The sequence below is a fragment of the Syngnathoides biaculeatus genome, chromosome 7 (genome assembly GCF_019802595.1).
Source record: "Syngnathoides biaculeatus isolate LvHL_M chromosome 7, ASM1980259v1, whole genome shotgun sequence".
NCBI classification, from domain to species: domain Eukaryota; kingdom Metazoa; phylum Chordata; class Actinopteri; order Syngnathiformes; family Syngnathidae; genus Syngnathoides; species Syngnathoides biaculeatus.
The window spans coordinates 28,042,084-28,066,169 of NC_084646.1; the positions used below are offsets into that span (position 1 = coordinate 28,042,084).

The window sequence follows — 24,086 nt, forward strand, 5'->3', positions numbered from 1 at the left end:
GTGGGGTAAATTTCATTTGTATTCCCAAAGAGCCGGCAAAGTAACACAAGGGAGAAGGAAATCCTGCAAGAACGTCGAAAGGTGGTCGTAGTTCTCTCCTCATAGTCCACTTTTTAGCTGCAGTGCAACTGGCATTCGTAGACATGTACCGCTCCGTTGTAAGGTAGAGATGTTTTCTCATCTGCAAGCTGAAATGTTAACACGATCAACTACATTTATGACCTTTGGCATGAATTTCTCTACCTCAAGTCTCTATTACTATGAGTAACCAATCGTGGTTGTAATAAGTAAACGAGAACACTTGTAGGTCATGTTTGGTTTTACGCCCCCAAAACCGCGTAAACGTATGTTTGTGGTATGTAAATATATGTAACGCTTGGTTGAGCTTCATCCATGCGCAAGCAGTCATAAGGCTACTGTTTATTTTCTATGGAGAGATTCCCCTCCAAAAGTATTGGAACGCCAAGGTCAATTCCTTTGTTTTGGTTGTATAGCTTAAAAAGAGAATATGAGAAAAAAAATTTAGAACTAAAAATTTCATTTCATGATATTTACATAGCACCGAATAAGTATGTGAATGGTGGAAAACTGCGAAGTGTGAGATGTCATCAAGGGCCATCTCACTTGTTGATATTAACGCTGTGAGCCCCTAAAAAAAAAAAAATTACAACAACAAAACGGATTGTGAGCTGCAAATGCCTGTCATGCTTTAATTTTGACCAGTGCCCTGTAGTGTTCCTCCTGTGCTGTATCTTTTTGTCTGCAGTGAAATTCCCCACTGTATCCCGGTTTGTAGCGATTGCTGTTGTTGCTTTTACAGCTTATTATATTCAAATAAATACTGCACAGTCTTGAAAATGCATAACTATTGATGAAAATTCTGTAAATTCAGTCATTGATGTATATAAGATAATTAACAGAAGAAATCTTGGGTTCTGGTAACTTTACAAATTCTCATCAAGAGCGATTTTAGTTACTTTGTAACAGTGGCCCTGCCCCAAAGAATCATGTTGTTGTTGTTTTTTGGTACATTTGATGTTGTATCTCTTAATGCGTGCACAGGATTTCAGCTATTAAATTCATATATTATACCTGTATGTCACTGTAAAACAACATTTCAGATCTGTACAAAGAAATGACCAATGATATAATACAATTTGACACCATTTACTTTGTTTGGTAAAGCACAAGTGTATTCTCAGCACCTTGTCCTCCATGAACATGTGGAAACTGTGTACTCATCAGTTGTTGGCAGGCACCTGTAGGAAGTCCAGTGTTGGTCAAAAAAATGCAAATTCTTCTACACAAAGTATTTTGTATTTGTGCCTGAAAAGCTTCAAAATGCATCTGTCTAATTGTAAGATTGCTTTCTACCCCACGAAGGATCATATACAGTGGAGGAAGAGTATGCACATCTGTGCCGCGTTACTCGCAGTCACCATTGTGGATGTTGAGAGGAACAGCAGAGCAGGAACAATACAGGTGTAGATCAAAGAGTAATGTTGTCCGCATCACATTTTTCCGTCTGTTAGTTAACAAAATCAAAGTTCTCGCTTACTTGTCTCCACTAGTTCTTTTTTTTTTCAAATAATTTGAATTTGCTTTGTATGTATGAATTTTGTGGTGCAGGATGGCAGCGCAATATCAGCGGTGTTCAGTCCGATGTATGAACTCTGCAGCCAGAATAAGGAGAACTCTGCGTAGTGCCTTCCCGGTGTTAGACCTGCCCCTCCAGACTATCCACCAGCACGTTTATGAAGCTAACCTTCGAAACAGCAACATGTGCCACAACAAGTAAAGGTCTTCTGTGGAACCTAATGCTGCTTGCCCATTCATTCCACTTCACTGAATTATTATATTTAATTATTTTCAGGTACATACAGCTGAATAAGAAGGTGACTAAAGGAGGTGGTGAAAATGCCATTATAAGACATACTCAGAGGAACAAGTTGTTGGCTAAGGATCGATTGTCCCTACTATTGGATGATGAGGACTTCCTAGAGCTGTCACGCTTTGCGGGTTTAGGTCTACCATATGGAGATATTCCATCTGGTGGCTGCCTGACAGGTCAGAAATCACTAATTAGAGGAACATTTTTGGTACTAACTCTAGGAAGTGAAATTTAATCAGGATGCTTTGCAGCAGTTATCTTAACTTCGTACTTTTTGTACGTTTGAATATGGATGTTTTCAGGTGTTGGCAGGATCAATGGTTTATGGTGTGTGTTCATTGCCAATGATGCCACAATAAAGGGTGGCACAGCTTATCCGATAACAGTTAAGAAGCAATTGCGAGCACAAGAGGTGGCGATTCAGAACCGCCTGCCTTGTGTGTATTTGGTTGACTCTGGAGGGGCTTTTCTACCACTACAGGTCAGTCTTTTGTCAAGTTTAGAAGTTATGGTCAGTCACCATTGTGTTTTCATCTCCCTTATTCTATTCTTGTATCTAAAAATTCACAGTCAGAGATCTTTCCTGATAAGAACCAGGGGGGGAGGACATTTTATAATGAAGCCATCATGTCTGCAATGAAGATTCCACAGGTAAGTGCACCTGACAAACATCGAAATTTTAATGTATGTGAAGAAATTTCCTTTAATCATGAGTATTTTTAATAAAATGTAATATATTGTAATGGATAAATCCATCCATCCATTTTCTGAGCCACTTATCCTCACAACGGTCATGGGAGTGCTAAAGTCTGTCCAGTTAACTTTAGGCAGGAAGCGGGTTACATCTCGATCTGGTTGACAGCCAATTGCAGATATTGTAATATATTTTTTGTTTAATCATTGCAACAATTAATGTTTTATTAATATTAATTAAAGACTGTAAATGTCACGTCGGCATGTTTTGAGATGTTTAATAATGCCTTGGAATCGGAAAAGAAAGTCTATGTCTCAAGCAGAGATTTTTTTTTTTTAAATAGATGAACCCAACAAAATCATGCCCATCCTAAAGAAATTTTATGTTAATTTATAGCTGAACTTCACTAACCCAATATTTACAGTTTACACTATGTATGTTAGTACAATGGTGCATGAAAGTGTTTAGTCCGCCACAATTGTGCAAGTTCACTCACTTAAAAAGATGAGGGAGACCTGTCATCTTTTTCCATCTAAGCCTATCTCGTGCATCTTCCTCTCTAACACCAAATGCCCTCATGTGTTCCCTCACAAAATCCATCAACCTTCTCTTTGGTCTTCCTCTCGCTCTTTTGCCTCGCAGCTCCATCCTCAGCACCCTTCTACCAATATACTCACTCTCTCGTCTCTGGACATGTCCAAACCATTGAAGTCTGCTCTCTCGAACCTTATCTCCAAAACATCCAAGTTTGGGTGTCCCTCAGAGCTCATTTCTAATCGTATCCTACCCGCTCACTCCTAGAGGGAACTTCAACATCTGCATTTCTGCCACATCCAGCTCTGCTTCCTGTTGTCTCTTCAGTGCCACCGTCTAATCCATACAGCATGGCCGGTCTCACAACTGTTTTTTAAATTTTGCCCTTCATCCTAGCAGAGACTCTTCTAACCCTAACCTTCTGATTACGTTTCGTTTGCAAAATGAGAATTTAAAAAAAAATATCACAAAATGAGAAAAAAAATCCAGAAAATCAGTCTAATACTTAAAGGGGAAGTCCAGTCATTTGGATTAACAATGTATCCGATAGGTCATGTCATATGTACTGTACCTTGAAAATTTAAGGTTAATCCTATATTATTTAATTTTGTTTTGAAAAGAATTTTATCGACAATTACGAATTTCCATGGCGCCGCCATTTTGGCGAGCCGCATGGCCTACGTGTACGGATGTGACATTTATGGGCGCAAACAAAGAAATCATTGCCGGTTTGTAGTGTCTTCACATGCGGTACCACCACAATCGGACACGGTAAAATACTTTACTGTATCGTGAAATTTTGCCATAATTTGGATAGAAGTAATCCACGAAATGTTCTAGCTAGTAACAAAAATAATCATTTAAGGACCGGAAACCAGAGTGCCCAGAAAAAAACTACGGAGGCATGGGGAGAACATGCAAACTCCACAATTCTCCACACACAGACACATAGACACACAAAACTCCACACAAAAAAAAAAATAATCCACAAAAATCGAACCCGGGTCCTCAGAACTGGCCAACGGTTTACCAGCTGAGCTACCGTGCCGCTGTTGCGGAGACAGTGTTAACTTCCACCAACCCAAAGATCATTTCATTATCACTTGGACCCCAGCCACCCTGTTGGCTAAAACAATCTTTCCCACGATATAACAGCGACCTTTCACTTTTGGGTTCTACCATCCATCATGGCTACGAGTGCTGTCCTCAGCTGGCTTGCTTACACGCACTCCAAAATTAATAGGATGAATAGTGTGTCCCACGCATCAGCCTCCGCGTAGTCAGACTCACGTCATTCCCGTCCAAAGAACCATTCGAATATTCAACATTATTTGCAGCCACGGGTTCAAATCTGTATGGACGTATTCCTCCGTCTTCCCGATCAACGAATACTGCTATTTCTTCATCAGATGAGGATAAATCCGAGAAATCAGCGCTGGCCATAATTGTGTCCCAATGTAAGCGAGCCTTTGTTGGGGCACGTAATATGTCACATCCATGCACATAGGTTATGTGACTCGCCAAAATGGCAGCGCCCATGAAAGTTCGTAATTGCTGATAAAAATCTTCTCAAAACACTATTAAACGATAGAGGATTAACGTCAAATTTTCAAGGTACAGTACATATGAAATGACCTATTGGATACATTGTTAATCCAAATGACCGGACTTCTCCTTTAAAGATGAGGCAAATGACACACAAGAAGCTCGTATACTCACGCAGTCTAATACAAACCGATAACTACGAACACAACACACAAAGCTTAAATAGATGGCATAATTTGTGCCAATCAGGCGCAGGTGAGGAGCTGCTGCTGTCTTCTCCCTCCGCCAAGTGCAGGAGAAATGGAGAGAACAGCAGATGCCCCTGTACGTCGCTTTCATAGTTATTACCAAGACATTCGACCTTGTCAGCAGAGAAGGCTTCCTCAGGATTTTGCCAAAGATCGGCTTACCACAAAGACTGAAGAGCATGATCCTATCCTTCCACACCGAAATTAAATGTGTTGTACAATTTAACGGCAGCATTTCTGAGCCCTTCAGCATCTGTAGTTGAGTGTAATAAGGCTGCGTCCTTGCCCCACCCTTTCGGTATTTTCTTCGCTCTGATGGTGAAACATGCTGTTAGCACCTAAACAGAAGGCATCTACCTGCATACTCGATCATACAGTATGGGAGGGAGGCTTTTCAATCTTGCCCTTCTCAGAGCCAAGACTATGGTCCGCAAAGTGATGCTGTTCGCCGATGACCGTACTGTAGTAACTGAACCTCAGCACGATCTCGAGTCCCTGATCAATCATTTCTCCCAGGGCTGCAAGGACTTCGAGCTAACAATCAGCCTCAAGAAAACTAACATCCTTGGACAAGGAACCAAGACACCGCCGTCCATGTTTATAGTTGACTACAAGCTCAATGTGGTCCATGAGTTCATCTACCTCTGCTCAACCATCACCGATAATCTCTCTCTAGATGTGGAAATTTACAAGAAGATCTGGAAGGCAGCCACGACTCTTGCTCACCTCACGTCTCGTGTGTGGGAAAACCCAAGGCTGTCGTACAAGACCAAGATGGCAGTGTACAATGCCTGCATCATCAGCACGCTGGTCTATTGCAGTGAGACATGGACCACGTACGTTAGGCAACTTCACGTTTCACATGCGAAGCCACTGCCACATCCTGGTAATCTCTTGGCGGGACAAAGTGACCAATGCTGATGTCCTGTCTCGCAATGGGTCTACCCAGCATGTACACTCTGCTCCAACAGTGGTGACTCATATGGCTAGGCCATGTCAGCCGAATGTAAGATGGCCGCATCCCCAAAGACACCGTGTACAGTCAGATGGTTGCTGGGGTGAGAGCTATGGAATGACCACTGTTGCGGTACCGCGACATCGTCAAGGGGGTCTTGAAGGCCACCAACATGAACCCAGAGACTTGTTAGAGCCTGGCAGATGACCACTCAAAGTGGAGAGAGACCCTGACTCGGTACCTCAAAACAGGCGAAGCAAAGCTGATGGAGGCTGCTGCAAAGCAACGAGCCTGTAGAAAGGAGCGCAGCAACTCCAACAGACCAGCACCATCCTTCATCTGCAACTTATGCCAAAGAGAGTGTCACTCACACATAGGTCTTTACAGTCACTGGAGATGCTGCTCCACGAATAACTAAGATGTCACCCCATGATCAACCCTGATCAGCGGAAGCCTATGAATCTTTCAGCTAAAAGGTAAATATTACATTGTTATTTTATTATTATATTTTGAACTTCACACTGCTGCCAGTATTTTTTTTTTTTAATGGATGGAACTGAATGCTATAAAACACTGATTCCTTTCCCCCCCTCACTGATAGGGTACAAGGTTAGTGTTTGTGATACTGTGAGACATTTATGTGAATTTTGTCCCAATTAATCTTGATGTAAAGTTGCTATGGTGAAGTTTTAGGCCATTGTCATCGACACCTTGTTTTTGAAGAGTAAAAGAAATGCCCACACTTTAATCTGTTTGCTGTCTCAGTGTTGGCATAGCTGTATTTTGTTGTTGTAATGTTTTTATCGCTTGCCTATCGTTTCAATTGACTGAGAGTTGACCGAACTGAAGCTCCGCTTAATGTCGGCTGATGCTCAGAGCGAGTCCAACTGTACACACCCTGAAAGCCTCCTTTGCACAATATCATTTTTTTCCAAGTGTTGCACTGACGTGACTGGTCATTTATTTTAACAAAATTAAGACACACTTTTGTTCGCCGCCACCTTTGGACTGAAGGATGGCATTCTTCTTCGTTGGTTTAGGCCGATTCTTTGTTGCTTTTTGCCACTTCTTCGCAACTGAAAGACTAGGAACTGAAACTCGTAACCTAAAAATTTTAATGTGAACGTTTCTGGCAGAACCCTATGGAAGTAAGTTAGTGCCACCAGGATTTGAATTTGAAATGCCACAGAAAACAGGATTTGAATTTGAAATGTAAAGTGATCACATTTTCAATAGTTGCTACAATTTGCAGTCTGAAATTCAACTGGCTACAATTTGCTGTCTAAAATTCACCGTGTCGGCCACCAGGCAGGGTTACTTCAGGTCAGAACCAAACAACTAGCCAATCCAGTTAAGCTTTCTTAATATGTGACGTCACGTGACAAAGAAAGTGTAACTGTGATTGGCTGGGTGTTCGGTTCTGACCTGAAGTAACCCTGCCTGGTGGCACAGACGGTGAATTTTAGACAGCAAATTGTAGCCACTTGAATTTGAATTTCAGACAGTGAATTGTGCCTCTAATCCACTTCCATAGAACCCTAAAGTTAGTCTGGATTCCAATTGGTTTTCAATTCTCGATGCCCAACCCTCCCCACATGGCACGTCCTCTCCTCTTTGGTTGTTGTGAGTAGTGGGCAAACAATCCAACACTTGGTGAATTCTGCTTCCCAATGAAAGAGAGGCACCATATCGCTATACTCGGTTGGCCCCCATAAGCCACAAAAGGCCACAGATGCTTTCTATATTTTATAGAGATGACAAATTCGATAAGAGGAAAGGTTCTTTACTTGTTGGATATTAATGGTAATTAATGGTTTAATTTAATTTAATTAATGGTCAATTTTGCTTTCAAAATGGCAATGTGAAATGCACAGTTAAATGAAAAAATGTGTATAAACACAAGATGTTGCTACCAGAGCAGGAGAGCTCATATTTTTTTGTTTTTTAGCACAACAGTAAGCCACTCTCAGGCTTTTCTGTCAGAAATCTATCACATTTCACAGCTTAAAATCTTCACTTCAGCTCACTCCACGCTAACATCGACCTGGATTTTTAATTACAGGCCCATGGGGCGGCATGTTAGCACAGCTGTAGAGCATGGGCCACACTTCCGAGGACCGGGGTTCAAATCCCAGCCCCGCCTGTGTGGCGTTAACATGTTCTCCCCATGACTGTGTGGGTTTTCTCTGGGTACTCCGGTTTCCTCGCACATCCCCAAAACATACATTAATTGGAGACTCTAAATTGCCCCCAAGTGTGATTGTGAGTGCGACTGTTGTCTGTCTCCTTGTGCCCTGCGATTGCCTGACATCCAGTTCTTGGTGTATGCCCCTTTAATGTGTATGATGTGGCTCTCTGCAGTAACACATTTAAAAATGTGGCTCTTCATCCCTGACTGGTTGGTCACCCCTGGTGTAGTGGTACACATGCCTAACTTTAGTGCGGGCACCGTGGGATCAATTCTCACTCAGTGTTGGTATCTATGTGCCCAGCAACTGACTTGCGACCAATTTAAGGTAGTCACCCTTTCACCATTGTTAGCTGGGATAGTCTCCAGTACCCAACCCTTGTGAGGATAAGTGTCTTGACAATATGCTAAGTCCTCTAAACTAATAGCTCAGTCCCCGTGATAAAGGTGTCAGTGGTGTGCGGTTCATGCACAGCGGGTGGAGCTTACATCCCCACCATGGCAGAGGAGACAGTGATGGTACATCGGATAGGGACCATGTTCTTGGGAGGACCACCACTGGTCAAGGCTGCCACAGGTGAGGAAGTCACACCAGAGGATCTTGGAGGAGCAAGACTACATGCTGAGTAAGTTCAAATACTCTTACAAACTATTGAATCAGATGGTTACATTTTTCATTAGAAGGTTGACATTGTAGTTCAAAATCCATGTGTGCGAAAATGGAAACAATATCCTGACATATGAGTTCCCCAACTTAAGGGTTTTTCAAGTTATGAGCAGTCGCTTGCTTGAATTATTTATCGTTTCATCCATTTACATTTTTGATTTTACATAATGAGCCAAATTTTAGAGTATGACGAGTGTAGTAGTAGTAAATGACCAACCAGCGGTTTAGTTGGAGCTCCGATATCATTACTAGGCCGTGTCAATACATGAATGCCACTGTGTATGCACGTGCTTGTGTGTTTGTTTTCTCGGCTTAATTTCAATATGTCAAACTAGTTTATTTCATAACACCCTTTTATGTCTTAATATTTATATTGTGCAATACAGTGCTATTTGTATTTGTAAAAATTGACACATTTAAATGTATTTTTTTTTTTAGCCTGGCTGCATGGGCTGGAATTGATGAATGCCATTTCAATTCATTACATTGTGGAAAATTGATTGGATGCACACGAGTAGTTAATTGAGTATTAGGCTCAGTCACAGAATGAATCAAACTCGTAAGTCATGGTACCACTGCACGATATACGGGAATGCACTCATAAATAAGTCTTAATTATTCGATTTCAGGGTGAGTGGTTGTGTGGATCATTTTGCCTGGGAAGAGAAGGAGGCCTTTGAGTACACCCGAAACATCATATCCACCCTCAACTTCACACTGCAAGATGAGGAGGAGGATGAAGAGAAGATGAGGAAGAGGAAAGAAGAAGAGAAGCCACTTTATAGTTCAGAGGACCTATTGGGACTTGCCCCCAGAAGTTACAACTACAGCCTGGATGTTAAAATGGTATATCAGCTACACCACTTGGATGCATTCACACTGCCTGGTATAATGCCCAAATCGTCTTAAATTGGGATCTCTTTATCAGTGATGAAAGTCCTCCGGATTTTCCCGGAATTCCGGATTTTGAAATTTTCATGAAAATTCCTCCAGAAAATTGAGGAAAAATAGCCTAAAATTAATCCAGATATAAGTTGACAACATTGAAAGAACATGCGTTTGAGTTCGTTGTTTTGCTTTCACGAGCGTAGCCACGTTGAGGCACTAACATGAGTAACAGTACCGCCCCTCCCCTCGCATTCTCTCAAGACGTCGCTTATTTTGGGTGGTCTTGACATTAATTTACGTGTTTATTTCATAAACGGTGTTAACTCAACAAGCCTGCTCCGAAACAACCGGTATTCACCCGGAAACAGGAAATGCAAGTTAACCGTACATGTTCAGAACTGCATCACGTAATGCGAGCGCATTTACGTCGAAAGTCATCAACATCATGAGCCATGTCAAAGGAAATTCAGTTACACCAGGGGTTCTCATTGCGTCGATCGCAAGGCAGTGTGACGGCGATTACGTTGAACTAAACTTTCAGCATTTTCAAAACATTGCGAGTATAGACAGTTGATGTTTATTCCTTGACAGGCCAGTGCATTCAACTTTTCTTCAGATAGTTTGTCAGATCAAGAATTTTTATTGATGAAAAATTTTAAATACCATTTTATATCATGTTCTACTAATATCAGTTGAAATTGGAAATTATCTTTTCTGAGTTTTAAAATTTCGTTTTCTAATTTAGTTATGTATTTGTTTATTTATTTTTAATTTACCGTTATGTTATATTCATCCAGTAAGTTATTTTAAGGCCATCCCTAATTACACCCGCAACTTTATCTGTGAGCATGACTAACCACACCCGTACATTTTTCAAATGTGAGTGACTGCGTGTATTATATCAAAATATTAAAGGCAACTGATTATACTATTAGCATTACTAGATCTATATCTAAGATTGTGAGCAATGTGGTCGAGTGTATCAGTACAACGTGACGTAAGTAGTTTGAGACTTAAACGTTAATAGTAATTACTACAGATCAACTTCTTTAACATGTTTTGCTGTACGGTGTAGAAATTCTAGGATATATTTTCGTGTATATTGTATATCTATACTATAATATGTATAATGTGGCAAAAAGGACAATTTTAGATGTCTTTTTACTGAATTGTTCACTTAATTCATTCGTCTTGAGATAAGATGGCATATTTTAATGACAAATATGATTTTGTGGTATCCAGTGATAGGGGGATGGGGGGCAAAAAAATTCTGGGCTTGGCCCTTGGGGAACTTCTGCCCAATTTTTTATTTTTTTTTTCTTGGGCAGGACTGAATTTTGTTCAGATATCACCAGAATCCACCACAAACATCAATTTTTTCAAAAATTTCCCGGGGATACATGCCCCCGGACCTCCTCATGCTCACATTTGTATTTTCACGAATTTCATGAAAGTCGACTTTCATATTTACTTTATGTAGTCGTTCACTTTACAAAGCAAATACAGTGTGCACTTGCCCATTTGCAGTTCACCGTTCGCGGCCCCTCGTATTTGTGGATTTTCGTCTCCAAGTGTTTTTGTTTTTTTTTTTAATTTACTGTATTTTCAAATATATTTTCACAATCGTAAAGGTCTTAAATTATTTTCTAAATAGACGAGGCACCCCATTAGATGGGCCTGACAATTAGCCAAATAGCCTTACAATTTGGTTCACCCTATGCGCACACTGAGTTCCAGCATTTGCTGTCATGGTTTTGCCGGTCTAGCCTGTGTGGGTTCCCGCACAGTCGCACTGATTAGGAGGCGCACACCTGCGCCTCATGCTGGCTGATTGACTCCGGTATATATAGGACCCAGGGGACGACTGGTCTTCGGCAGATCGTTGGAACTCATGCCCCGTTGCTGCACTCCCTTATCTCTGATCGTGAACCCGTGTGTACCGACCTACGCTGTATTTGGGTCCTCCTCCATCTCGATGGGTCGTGACATTTGCAAATTAATATATTAGTCAGTGGTTCCCAACCAGTGTGCCTTGGCAAATTATAGTGTGCCTGCTGTGAGAGTTCTTGTAGTGTGCAATGGGAAATGATCAAATTTCATTTAATTGGTCAGAATATGGCAGCACAGTGGAGCGACTGGTTAGAGCATCTCTCTCACAGTTCTGAGAATTGAGGTTCAAATCCTGGCCCCGCCTGTGTGAAGTTTGCATGTTCTCCCCATGCCTGCCTGGGTTTTCTCCGGGCACTCCGGTTTCCTCCTAAAACCCAAAAACAAGCATTAATTGGAGACTCTAAATTGCCCTTAGTTGTGATTGTGAGTATGACTGTTGTTTGTCTTTATGGCTGGCAACCCCTCCATCCATTTTCTGAGCCACTTAAGGGTTGCGGGAGTGCTCGAGCCTATCCAAGCTATCATCAGACCGGAGGCGGGGTACACCCAGAACTGGTTGCCAGCCAATCGCAGGGCACATGGAGACAGACAACAGTCACACTCACAATCACACATAGGGGCAATTTAGACACTCCAGTGAATGCATGGTTTTGGAATGTGGGAGGACATGAGAGTGCCCGGAGAAAACACCATGCAGGCATGGGGAGAACATGCAAACTCCACACAGAAGGGGGATAGGATTTGAACCCGGTATCTCAGAACTGTGAGGCCACCACTCATCAATTCAATCAATAATGAATTTGTAAAATACTGATGGTTGTCTCTGTTTATCCAGGTTATAAGTCGACTGACAGACGGCAGCCGCTTCCAGGAGTTTAAAGCTTGTTTTGGAACCACACTTGTCACTGGCTTTGCAAAGATACATGGGTATTCACATAAAACACACGTACACAACAACAATAACAATGGCAATCGTTGATTTTAATATTTCTATTTGGGGGGGGGCTGTTATACTACATTTGGAACACGAGTTAAAATATACTTCAAATGTAACTCATTGTGCTTGTAAACAAATAAAAAAAAACATTTAAAACAAGAAGCAGAAATAAAATAATACAATTGAAACAGCATACAATGAAAAAAAAGATCTTTAATTGTGGAAATTCTCTAAAAATCCTGAGAAAACGCTTATTTTAACCAGGATTTATAAACAATCTCATAAAAATGAGTGCACACTAGTTTAGCAGAGTTACATTTGAGTTTAACTCATTCATTCTTCTATAATTCAACATCAAATGACTCATCAAAATTCCGATAAAATCCTGTATTCTCTGAAAAATTAATAACAAACTTACTATTTTTAGATGCTAACATCAGTGCACATCTAGCCTGGTCATTAGGGCAGCACGGGTGTGCACATTCTGCCAGTCAATTTTGATGATAATGGTTTTCTGTCGGCACGGTGGATCAGCTGTTAAGTGTTGGCCTCACAGTTCTGAGGTTCAGGGATAGATCCTGACCCCACCTGTGTAGAGTTTGCATGTTCTCCCGTGCCTGCTTGGGTTTTCTCCGGGCACTCCGGTTTCCTCCCACATCCCAAAAACATCCAACATTATTTAGATACTCTAAATTGCCCCTAGGTGTGATTGTGAGTGTGGCTGTTTGTCTCTATGTGCCCTGCAATTGGCCGGCAACCACTTCAGGGTGTACCCCGCCTCCTGCCCGGTGAGAACTGGCATAGGCTCCAGCACTCCCCGCAACCCTTGTGAGGATAAGCGGCTAAGAATATGGAAAGTTGGTTTTCTGTCAAAAGTTAATGCACTGATCCATCTTTTGTATTACAACACGTGTATTGCCAGAAAATGTAAGTGCCCTCTATCTCTCTCACACACATAACCACACATTCAGGTGTGTTCTTGCAAAAGTTAAACGGATCCCAATGTAGATAGACAACAAACCAAAGGAAGAGCAAATAATCTTTAAAAAAATAAAATTGCATGACAGCCATGGATGAAAAGAATACAAAAGTGTAACCTAAAACTGTGATAAGGGTATGTCGTGAGGCAAAATAACTGGTGGATGTAGCCAAGTTGAAAAGGAGTAGGCCAAATAAAAGTACATAATCTGTAACCACGATCTAAAGCCACAACAGAAAACAGTAGACACGTGAGAGTAAAAAACAACATGGCACTACAAGGGACATGAAACTTGAAATACTTGAAATGAGGAAGTAGCGATGGCAGTAGCAATAATCTGACAACACCTTTCCTCCACCGCTGGGCTTTAAAACCTGCAAATTGCAATAGCTTGCAGGCTCCACACATCAAAGGTCACCAAGGGAGCTGAGAGACAAGGAAATGAACCGCAGTGCCAATTGGAAACCTAGGACGGACACACACACGCGCACACACACACACCCACACACGCGGGGCGTTATAAACAGGTATGCCATGGTCGGCATTGAAGATAAACACAAAGCTCAGCTTTAGAAGAGCACTTTTCTCATGAGATCTTTCCATTCTACTTATTTGTACATTTTCAAGTAAAGTCTCACTTCAACACCAGCAGAAAAATCTGAGCTTTTTGTTTTCTGGAACATTGTGCAAATGTCAGAAAACATGTTTTACAAGATTTGAGAATGATTCCTCGCTCATTGCCATGGAGGTGACAAATGTTAGGCAAGTTTGACACTAGTCAAATGTCTTTGCATCGCCATCAGACGCATCTGGTGCAATACTTCAACAGGACGCACCATGACCATAAGAAAACTATTTTGTTGTATGCTTTTCTCTTCATCAGAGAATTAAAAATGAGATTTACACATAAATTAAAGACATGTAATTTGGAAAGAACAGTCTTCACTGAAGGGGTTGTGGGGAGGGGAGCTGAGTAACTCATTTGGCAAGGCATTCCCCAGTACACCCTTCATTTCTGTTCAGTACAATTTGTATATATGTTCTGTATGTGGTCTGTTGCTTATATATTTTTGTTTTTATCTTTTTTTAACTCAGTCACCTGGTAGGAATAGTAGCCAGCAATGGAGAGCTTTCATATCAGGCTGCTTTGAAAGGCAGCCACTTTGTCCAACTTTGTGATCAGAGAGATGTCCCACTGCTCTTTCTCCAGAACACTGCACCATCAGCAGGACTCACCCTCTCGGTGTCACAGGTACACACATCCCTACAACAGGTGTTTGGGAAAACTGTATATTCACACATACACACAAAATAAGGATAAACGTGGTGGATTGTCACACTACAAGAGGTTTTTTCACTCACATGAAAATAAGTAGGGCCCAGTGTAGGAAAATGCCCTCATAGCGAATTGGGCCAATATCGGCGCTGAAACCAAGTGCAGTGAGCCCTTGTCCATTCGCAATTCACCATTCGCACCCGTCATATTCGCTGATTTTGCTCTTCAAGGTTTTTTTTTTGTTTTTTTATGTACCAAATTTTCACAACCGTGAAGGTCTTGGACTCTCTTCTAGACAAGGTGCCACATTAGACTTGGCGCCTTACAATGTGGTGCATCTTATGTGCGCACTGAGTTCCAACATTTACAGTTGTGTGACTTGTCCAACAAAGTACATTGAAACACACAGCTTACACTGTGAGGATGTATGCCAGCATGTATTTTAGCGTGCAGGGAAGCTACAATATGATGGCATTTACCAGGCAGTGAAAAACAATTGCGTTTCACATTAGTAAGCAGTAGAAGCTAACATTGCCCACACACTGCAGGCCAGTCATTATACACAGACATGGTGTCAAATCGAAACAAAAATTATCACACCACAGCAAACATAATAACATACCGAACAAATAAAAGAATGACTCACAAAATAATTGACACAAAACATGCACTTTTACATGCTCCCAACATGCTTTGCGCCATATGGAGGTCCTGAGTCCCGCAAAGCATGTTTTGTGTTAATTATTTCATGAGTCATTCTTTTCCGTTTTATTATTTGCTGGTTATGCTATTCTGTTTGTTGTGGTGTGATAATTTAAGTTTTGATGTGGACCGTGAGTGTGTACAATATCGTCCGTAATGACGTGCTTACGCAGGCAGTGTGAGGGGCAATGTAAGCTTCCTTCTGCTTACAAATGTAAAAAGCAATTATTCCTCACTGCTTCCGGAGCACCATCAAATGGTAGCTTAGATCCATGCTTAAAGGTCTAGTGTCATCCCTATAAACATTCTAAAATAGATATTGAAATGAAAAATACATATAAGATTATTCACTTCAATGTCTACATGAAAAAATAAATATGATCAGAGAGCGCGTCATCCATGCGCAAAGTTGCGGAAGTGTCATTCGACGACATCCAAGTGGTTGCCATATTGGCTGCTTCCTTGTCCGTAATGTCACCCCGGACATTCGCCATTGAAAACACGCGGTGGACCCTACTATGGGACATGAACACACCCCTTCTCACACGGAAGCTCTTTTCAAAGAAAACATCTCACAAGTGTGAGTGCGAATGAAGTTACTGACCGGGGCAATATTACCCTATCGTTTCGAGCCATATTTAGATGACGTGGATAACAGCCAAACCACCTCCCCGCCCTATTGACCTCCGCGCGGCAGTGATTAAACGCCCACTTCCGCGGCGGAAATGAGCCACCCCGGCCGACAGCCTGCCGCGGCCTTGTCGACAAGGCCAGGTAGCGATCCACAAGGCCTGCGGAGGCCGTCCTTCAGCGGCTGCTGCATGGAGGCCTTCCGATGCGGATATCGACACATTTAGCAACCTATTATTTTTTTTTTAGTCGCTGTATATGCACCTACCTGTCATTTGGAACTAACAAAGCTCTGGTCCTTTGCACCCGTCCAATCCATTTTTCACGACGAACCGGGTCTTTTGCAAACTTATGAAGGGTAAATCCATCCTCCCAAGTGTTCAAGCAATGTCCAGCAATGCAATGAGCCGGCATTTTGGCTAACACGAAGGAACAACGAGCTACCTTTCCGGAGGTAAACCTAATAGAAACAAATAAGTCCACTTGTGGGCGGTCCTGCCATGTACGTCACTTCTTGCTTCTTCTCGAAAACAAATCCCTCGAGAGGATTTTCATGGCGGGAGTTACAAAAAGCTGTATATGTCAAAATCATGTTTGGTGGTGAAAAAAAACGCATGGGTCCATGTCAGCTGACGTTTTTTCATTAATAACATACTAAAAATCATGCATTTCATGACAGTGGCACTTTAAACACATGCTGTCAGTGTAACCAGTATGCCTTAATACTGCATCCTTTATTTGCAGATTTTTGTTATTCGTGCGGGTGTAAGGAACGTAAACCCTGTGAGTAATGGGGTAATGCTATTCTGATTTAGGGCTTACATTTAAACTGCAGTCTACAGACGGATCCCCCCCCCCCTCCTCCAATACAGACTCTTACAGTATAAACTGTGTCATGTTCAGGTCAGGTCGGAGATAAAATGATTAGAATGCCAGAAAAATTTAGCCAGACTTAGGTCTTTGACAATTTTCAATTCTCAATTCTGATCGGTACCCTACAGTAATAACACACAAGCTACTTATGTTGTTGCATTGGACACTGCAAAATAAACCCTTCTCCCATTTAATGTGCTTCTCTTTGTTTTAGGCAGAGATGAACAGTAACTGTCTAAAGGCTCAAGGTTCAATGATGTCAGCAGTAGCCTGTGCTTCTGTACCCAAAATCACTATAGTGATAGGTGGTTGCCATGGTGGTGACAGCTATGCAATGGTAAGGTGTTCCTGTGGTATTTTACCTTTTAAAATAATGTTGTTTTTTTTAGTGTGACCACATAAAAAACATTTCGCAAACATGTTGTCCAAGAAGGGATGTGGCAGTGACAGTGGAGTGCAACTGTCTAGTCCCTGTCTCTCACCCTTGCTCGAGGGCTCCTTAATTGTGTTTAAAATCCTATTAGTGTGCCTACATCACATTTTCAAGCACCTCTTTCACTTACAGTGAAAGAAAAAAAGTATACAGACCACCTTAAATTTTTCACTGAGCAATAACTGAAATGAAGTGATAATTGGTGACGAGTCATTCAATTTGATCTGGAGGAATTTTGTCCCACTCTTCTTTGCAGAGTTGTTCGAGGTTCTTTAGAAGGCATGTGATTTTTTTTTTTTTGTTTATAGGTGGAATTCTGTCTTTTTAAATTGCATTGATAAAGAAAAAATATTTTCCGTTTTTATGCAATATTCCCACCGTAACCCGTGCCAGAAACTACACTCGTTCACTTTCCAATCCGACTTTTCCAAATGAGGTGGAAAATTTGATACACGTCTGTTGATTGGTCGAATGTGTTCCTCCTGACAAATGAAAACACTTGTTGTATACAAGGCACTTTATGGGGCCATTTGCAAGTGAACATGATGGCGGTGCTCGAGAGGAAAGACGCCGCTCGAGTGAAAGAAATCGATGTCAAAAATAAGTTCCGATGGGATTGGATGGAGCGAGAAATCATCAATCCAGTTGGAAAGAAGGAAGTTACCACTCTGTTAAGCGAGGTTTCAAGGCATTGGAAGTTCACGCAAAACAACAAAAACACGTCAAACAACTGGAAGCAATATACTATAGCTGGTATATTCGGATATCAACCCAAGGCCAACAAACCTTACGGACTTCATCCCTTATTTACTTCCACTACTCCCGCTATTGAGAGGCAAGATCCACTGAAACATCCAACCCCAGTTGCAGACAGTCATCAATAACGATGTGACAGTTCAGAAGCAATTAGTTGTAAAAATGTCCATTATTTACTGATAACGAAACATGACGTTAATAAATGTCAAATTCATTTCAGTCATTCAGTCAAGAAATTAAAATGTTTTTGAAATAATACGATATACTTGCAATGAAAGCACACTTGCATGCCATGATGCAAATCTGAATTCAATTTTGTTTCACTTCTAGTAGTTTACATAGTTGAATTTGTATTTGAATTTGTAATATTTTGGGGTAAAGGTATGCACCTAAAGAATTAATATTGTGTACATTGTGAAAACATAATAGCATTTATTTATAGATGTACTAGATATATTTTATTCATAACACAATTTATAAAACCTGCGTGTTAAAATTGGTGGTCATCCTTTGATCATGCTTGCACCCCCCCAGCTATTTTTTAGTCTTTTTTCATTCAGTCAAATCACATTTCTGTTTTGTGACCTCCTGGATGCGTTGTCGTTGGACTCTTGGAGTAATCTTAGTTGGATGTCCACTTCTGTGAAGGTTTGCCACTGTTCGCAGTTTTCTCCATTTGTTAATAATGGCTCTGACAGTGGTTTGCTAGAGCCCCAAGGCCTTGGACATGGCATTGTAACCTATTCCAGATAGATTTCTATCACTGTTTTTCCTCATTTCTTCTTATATTTATTTGTATCGTGGCATGATGCATTGCTTCATGGGATCTTGTCATTAGAAAACTCAATTTTGTGTAATTGTCTCAGAGTGATATTAATATTGTTTTGATGATTAGAAACCTTTGTGTGTGATAGATGTTAAAAAAAAAAAATCAGTAGAGTGGCAAATACTTTTTCACAGCACACACAGTGCATCTCAGAGGAAAGTAAAGGAACTCTCTGAAGAGCTCAGAGACAGAATTGTGGCAAGGCACAGATCTGGCCAGAGTTACAAAAACATTTGTACTACATTTAAGGTTCCTAAGAGCACACTGGCCGCCATAATCCTTATATAGAAAACATTTGGGATGACCAGTACACTTGGCCGGTTAAACTTGGCAATCAGACAAGAAGAGCCTTGGTGAGAGAGGTAAAGAAAAGCCAGAAGATCACTGTGACTGTGCTCCAGTGAGATGGGCAAAACCATATTGATGGTGAAGCACTTTGGTGGGGGTATCATACTATGGGGGTGTTTTTGAGCTGCAGGGACGGGCTGACTGTTTGGAACTGAAGAAAAGATTAATGCGTTCAAGCACAGGGATATGCTGCATGTTAACCTTCTCTAGAGTGCTCAGAACCTCAGAATAGGTCAAACGTTCACCTTCGAACAAGAGAATAACCATAGGCACACAGCTAAAATAACAAAGGAGTGACTTCAGAACAACACTTCTTGAATGACCCAGGCAGAGCCCTGACCTAAACCCAATTGAGCATCTTTGGAGGGCCCTGAAAATGCCTGTCCAGCAACATTCACCATCCAACCTGATAGAACATGAGAGGATCAGCGAGTAGGAATGTCAGATGATCCCCAAATCCAAGGGTGGAAAAGTTGTTGCATCATTCTCCAAAAGATTCATGGCTGTATTAGCTCAAAATGGTCTTTCTACGGAATACTGAGCAAAAAGTCTGAATACTTATGGCTGTGATATATCTGTTTTTGTTTTTAATAAATTGCAAAAATTTCAACAACTCTTTTTTTCTGTTGATATGGGGCGGTGTGTGTACATTAATGTGGAAAAAAAAGAACTTGAATGATTTTATCAAATGTCTACAAAATAACAGAGTTTGAACACTTTTCGTACCCACTGTATGACTCTCATTCCGCTCAAGTCCATCTCAAAAATCTTGTGCTTTATACAAACATGAGGAAAAAGTGTCTGAACCCTGTGGAATTTCTTAAAGTTCTGCATACATTTGTCATAAAAGGAGGTCTGATCATAATCTAAATTATAAAAATATAGTCTGCTTAAACTAATACCACATGAACATGTATGTTTTCATATTTTCATTGAAGATAACATTTAACAGTTAAACTTTAGGCTACAGAGACTCCAAGAGCTAAATCAGAGTCAGGTGTGAGCCAACCTGGAGTCTAATCAATGAGACAAGATTGAAGGTGCGGCTTAAAGCTGATCTGGCCACTGTAAAACACAGCAGTTCGTAATTGTTTCTTGTAGAACCGTTGCCAAATGTGTTCCATGTCTCTCTCATAAGCGCTCTCTAAAGAACTTCTTTTATTGATTTTGTACTTGTTAAAAGCTGTAAAAAGTTACAAAAGTACAGTATCTCTGAAAGTTTTGTTGATCATCAGTCCACGCTTCGACGAACTGTTTATAAGTAGAGAAAATTCAGCACAGTTGCTTTTCTTCCATGGATGGTTCCCGTTATAGACCAGTGCAATGACAATTGTGCAAAGGGAGCAGTTTAAAGTGATGAATAGTGCGATACGCTACAAAATATATCACTAATACTAATATCGATTCTACCCGCAGGATGTGAGTGAGTGTCCCAACAATGGCACAAGGCAGAAAATAGTAAATTTGCCGATTTAGAATGTAATGACTTAATTGCCAGAGGGGAAAAAACTGTTCGAATGCCTGCTAGTTTTGACTTGCTTTGATCTGTAGCACTTTCCCGACGGAAGGAGTTGGAAGAGCTGGTGGCCAGGATGTGGAGGGTCCAAAAGGATCCTGCCGGCTCTGGACCTAGTTCGTCTTGCGTAAAAGTCCTCAATAGTGGGTAGAGAGGTGCCAATAATACGAAAGAAGAAAATACAGTGAAGAAAATAAGTATTTGAATGTTAATATTTGGAACAGTAGCCTTTGTTTGCAATTACAGAGGTCAAACGTTTCCTGTAGTTGTTCACCAGGTTTGCACCCACTGCAGGAGGGATTTTGGCCCAGTCGTCCACACAGATCTTCTCTAGATCAGACAGGTTTCCGGGCTGTCGCTGAGAAACACAGAGTTTCAGCTCCCTCCAAATATTTTCTATTGGGTTTAGGTCTGGAGACTGGCTAGGCCATGCCAGAACCTTGATATGCTTCTTATGGAGGCAGTCCTTGGTTTTCCTGGCTGTGTGCCTCAGGTCATTGTCATGTTGAAAGACCCAGCCACGATCCATCTTCAATGCTCTTACTGAGGGAAAGAGGTTGTTCCTCAAACCTTCATGCTTCACAGTAGGGATGGTATTATTGGGATGAAACTCATCATTCATCTTCCTCCAAACACAGTTAGTGGAATTATGACCAAAAAGTTCCATTTTGGTCTCATCCGACCAAAAAAAGTTCTCCCATGACTCCTCTGTATCATCCAAATGGTCATTGGCCATCTTAAGACGGGCCTTGACATGTGCTGGTTTATGCAGGGGAACCTTTCATGCCATGCATGATTCCAAACCATGACGTCTTAGTGTATTACCAACAGTCACCTTGGAAATGGTGGTGCCAGCTCTTTTCAGGTTATTGGCCAAGTCCTGTCGTGTAGTCCTGGGCTGATTCTTCACCTTTGTAAGGATCATTGAGAACCCACGAGATGATATTTTGCATGGGGCACCACTCCCATTGAGATTGACCCTCATGTTTAGCTTTTTCCATTTTCTAATGATTGCTCCAACAGTGGACCTTTTTTCACCAAACTGCTTGGCAATTTCTCCGTAGACTTTCAAGCCGTGTGGAGTTGCCCAATTTAGTCTATGGTGTCTTTGGACAGCTCTTTGGTCTTGGCCATGTTACAAGTTTGAGTCTTACTGATTGTATGGGGTGGACAGGTGACTTTATGAAGGTAACGACCTCTCACAGGTGCATCTAATTCAGGATAGTACATGGAGTGGAGGTGGACTTTTAAAAGCGGACTAACAGGTCTTTGAGGGTCAGAATTATTTGAAGCTGTATCAAACAAATAAATCATTAAAAATTGATACATTGTGATTTCTGGATTTATGTATCTCTCTCACAGTGGACATGCACTTTAGATTATCTCTCTCATCATGGACATGTACCTATGATGAAAATTTCAGACCCCTCCATGATTTCTAAGTGGGAGAACTTGCAATACAGTAGGGTGTTCAAATACTTATTTTCTTCACTGTACATGTCATAGAGTGGCCAAGTCAAAGTCCTAACCTCAACCTGATTGAAATGCTATGGAATGATTTCAAGAGAGCTCTTCACAGCAGACATTCCATGAATCTTGCTTAACTTCAGCAGTTTTGTTCATTGGAATGGTTCAAAATGCATCCTTGATTGTTGCGCACATCTGATCTGCAACTACGGGAAACATTTGGTTGCAGTTATTGCGGCCAAAATAGTATCAAGAAGTTAATCAATCAAAGGGTTCACGTAGGTTTTCCTCCCGAGTCTGTGAATGTTTACATTAATTTTCAATAACAGTGTATTAACTTAATTGCATGTTTGGTATTAGATTAAGCAGACCGTGCTTTAGTTGAATATCACTTGGCACTCGAAGTAATGTTGAAATTTTAGAAATTTCAGAGTTGAAATATTTTTTGCTTCTACTCTCAGTGTCTTGATGAGGAATGTGCAGTCAAACAAATGGCCTTGATCAATGATTCGTAAATTTAATAATGATTGATGAGTAATTCTTGAGATTTGTCTCTCTTCCCATTTTTCCCCCCTTGTTGTCTCCAGTGTGGACGTTCTTTTGATCCTAACTTCTTGTTCCTGTGGCCCAATGCCAGAGTGTCCGTGACAGCTGCAGGTCACGTTGGCCCTCTGCTTCACTCCAACAGTGATCAGGAGGAACAAGAGCAGGAGGATCGAAACAAAATGGAGGACAAGCTGAACACGGCATTAGAGGAGGAGAGCTCAGCTTTTTTTTCCTCTGGACGACTTTGGGACGATGGAGTCATTCTCCCTCAAGACACTCGAAGGGTAAAGTATCGTGTAGATTTTTGCCAACTAATGCCTCTTATTATTCAGTAATGTGCGCAACATTTAATGTATTTATTTCTTCAAATTTGTGTGCATCTGCAGGTTCTTCGGAACTGTTTGAGCATCATCAAACAGCAGCGCCATCAACTTTCAACAGAGAATCTTCAAACCGCACTTTTACGAATTTAGAAACAACTTAGGGTGAGAAGTACTTGTACACTTTTTTGAGAACGCTTTTATAAAACAATTTGAACCTGTTTAATTGTACTTGAATTGAATTTACGTGAGGGCTATTTTAACTTTAGTACAGTAGAGCAAACTACAAACTCACTTCTTTGTTATGATAATGTTAATGAACACATATGTTTGTGTAGATATAATGTAAAAACATAACAGAATCAGTATTTATGAAGTAGAACATAAATGAGTCAAATTGGAAGTCTGTGTGTATGCTGACTACTCTTGTTGCATGAGAACAGAATGAGAGTTTGGCCTCAAAATGTGTCCTTAAGACCTGTTTATGTTGTGAAGTATTTTATCGTTGCTTGTAAAGCATCTCAATCACCGCAATAAAACAGTTAAATCATTTTACATCTTGATGCCTGTGGTGTATTTGTAGTCAGTGACACTATATTGACAGAGGATTCAGATGTACTGAATTAATTAATCTATTGGTAATTGATTTACACCGCGTATTTATTCTCTCATACAGTATAGGGCCTGACTTACTAATAAAACAAATATAGTTGTGGACAGAAAATTGCTTGTAATAGTCAACCTGAAAGCTTCTTCTCCGGCAGGCCCTTTCCCAGTTCAACATCAGTAAACTGAAACATACTCCGTTTTGTGGGAAGTCTCCTGTGAACAAGAAGAAACTGTTATTGCTGCCTACTTTATTTTCTTCCATTTTCACTTTGTTCAGTGATCAAATGACCCCAAATTTTGTTGACAGTGTTTTTGCCTACTGAGTTATTTGATTGCAAAAGGCTCATTACATGCAAAAAATGTTTGAA

At 40.9% G+C, this 24,086-nt stretch overlaps 1 protein-coding gene across 5 annotated transcripts; it reads left to right on the plus strand.

Moving 5' to 3' along the window:
- si:ch211-198n5.11 (methylcrotonoyl-coenzyme A carboxylase 2) lies at positions 1 to 24,026 on the plus strand. 5 transcript variants are annotated; one of them, XM_061825340.1, is made up of 14 exons: positions 11 to 163; positions 1,384 to 1,482; positions 1,630 to 1,794; positions 1,874 to 2,067; positions 2,194 to 2,372; positions 2,462 to 2,542; positions 8,503 to 8,681; positions 9,352 to 9,568; positions 12,336 to 12,427; positions 14,512 to 14,668; positions 17,112 to 17,234; positions 22,831 to 23,073; positions 23,176 to 23,274; positions 23,874 to 24,026. In XM_061825340.1, the coding sequence occupies exons 1-13, from the start codon at positions 144 to 146 to the stop codon at positions 23,260 to 23,262; spliced, it is 1,836 nt and encodes a 611-aa protein (XP_061681324.1). In that variant the 5' UTR covers positions 11 to 143; the 3' UTR covers positions 23,263 to 23,274; positions 23,874 to 24,026. The 5 variants fall into 5 exon arrangements, with proteins under 5 accessions (XP_061681325.1, XP_061681324.1, XP_061681323.1 ...); XM_061825341.1 differs by lacking the exon at positions 23,874 to 24,026 and having other exon boundaries at positions 1 to 81; positions 23,176 to 23,660; XM_061825339.1 differs by lacking the exon at positions 23,874 to 24,026 and having other exon boundaries at positions 23,176 to 23,660.
- Positions 24,027 to 24,086: the final 60 nt, after the last annotated feature.

Excerpts from the sequence above, each read along its gene's own strand:
- si:ch211-198n5.11 (XM_061825340.1), top strand. The coding sequence starts at position 144 with ATGTACCGCTCCGTTGTAAG. Across the intron at positions 2,373-2,461 it reads GGGCTTTTCTACCACTACAG|TCAGAGATCTTTCCTGATAA; the intron begins GTCAGTCTTTTG and ends AAAAATTCACAG. Across the intron at positions 23,074-23,175 it reads TCCCTCAAGACACTCGAAGG|GTTCTTCGGAACTGTTTGAG; the intron begins GTAAAGTATCGT and ends GTGCATCTGCAG.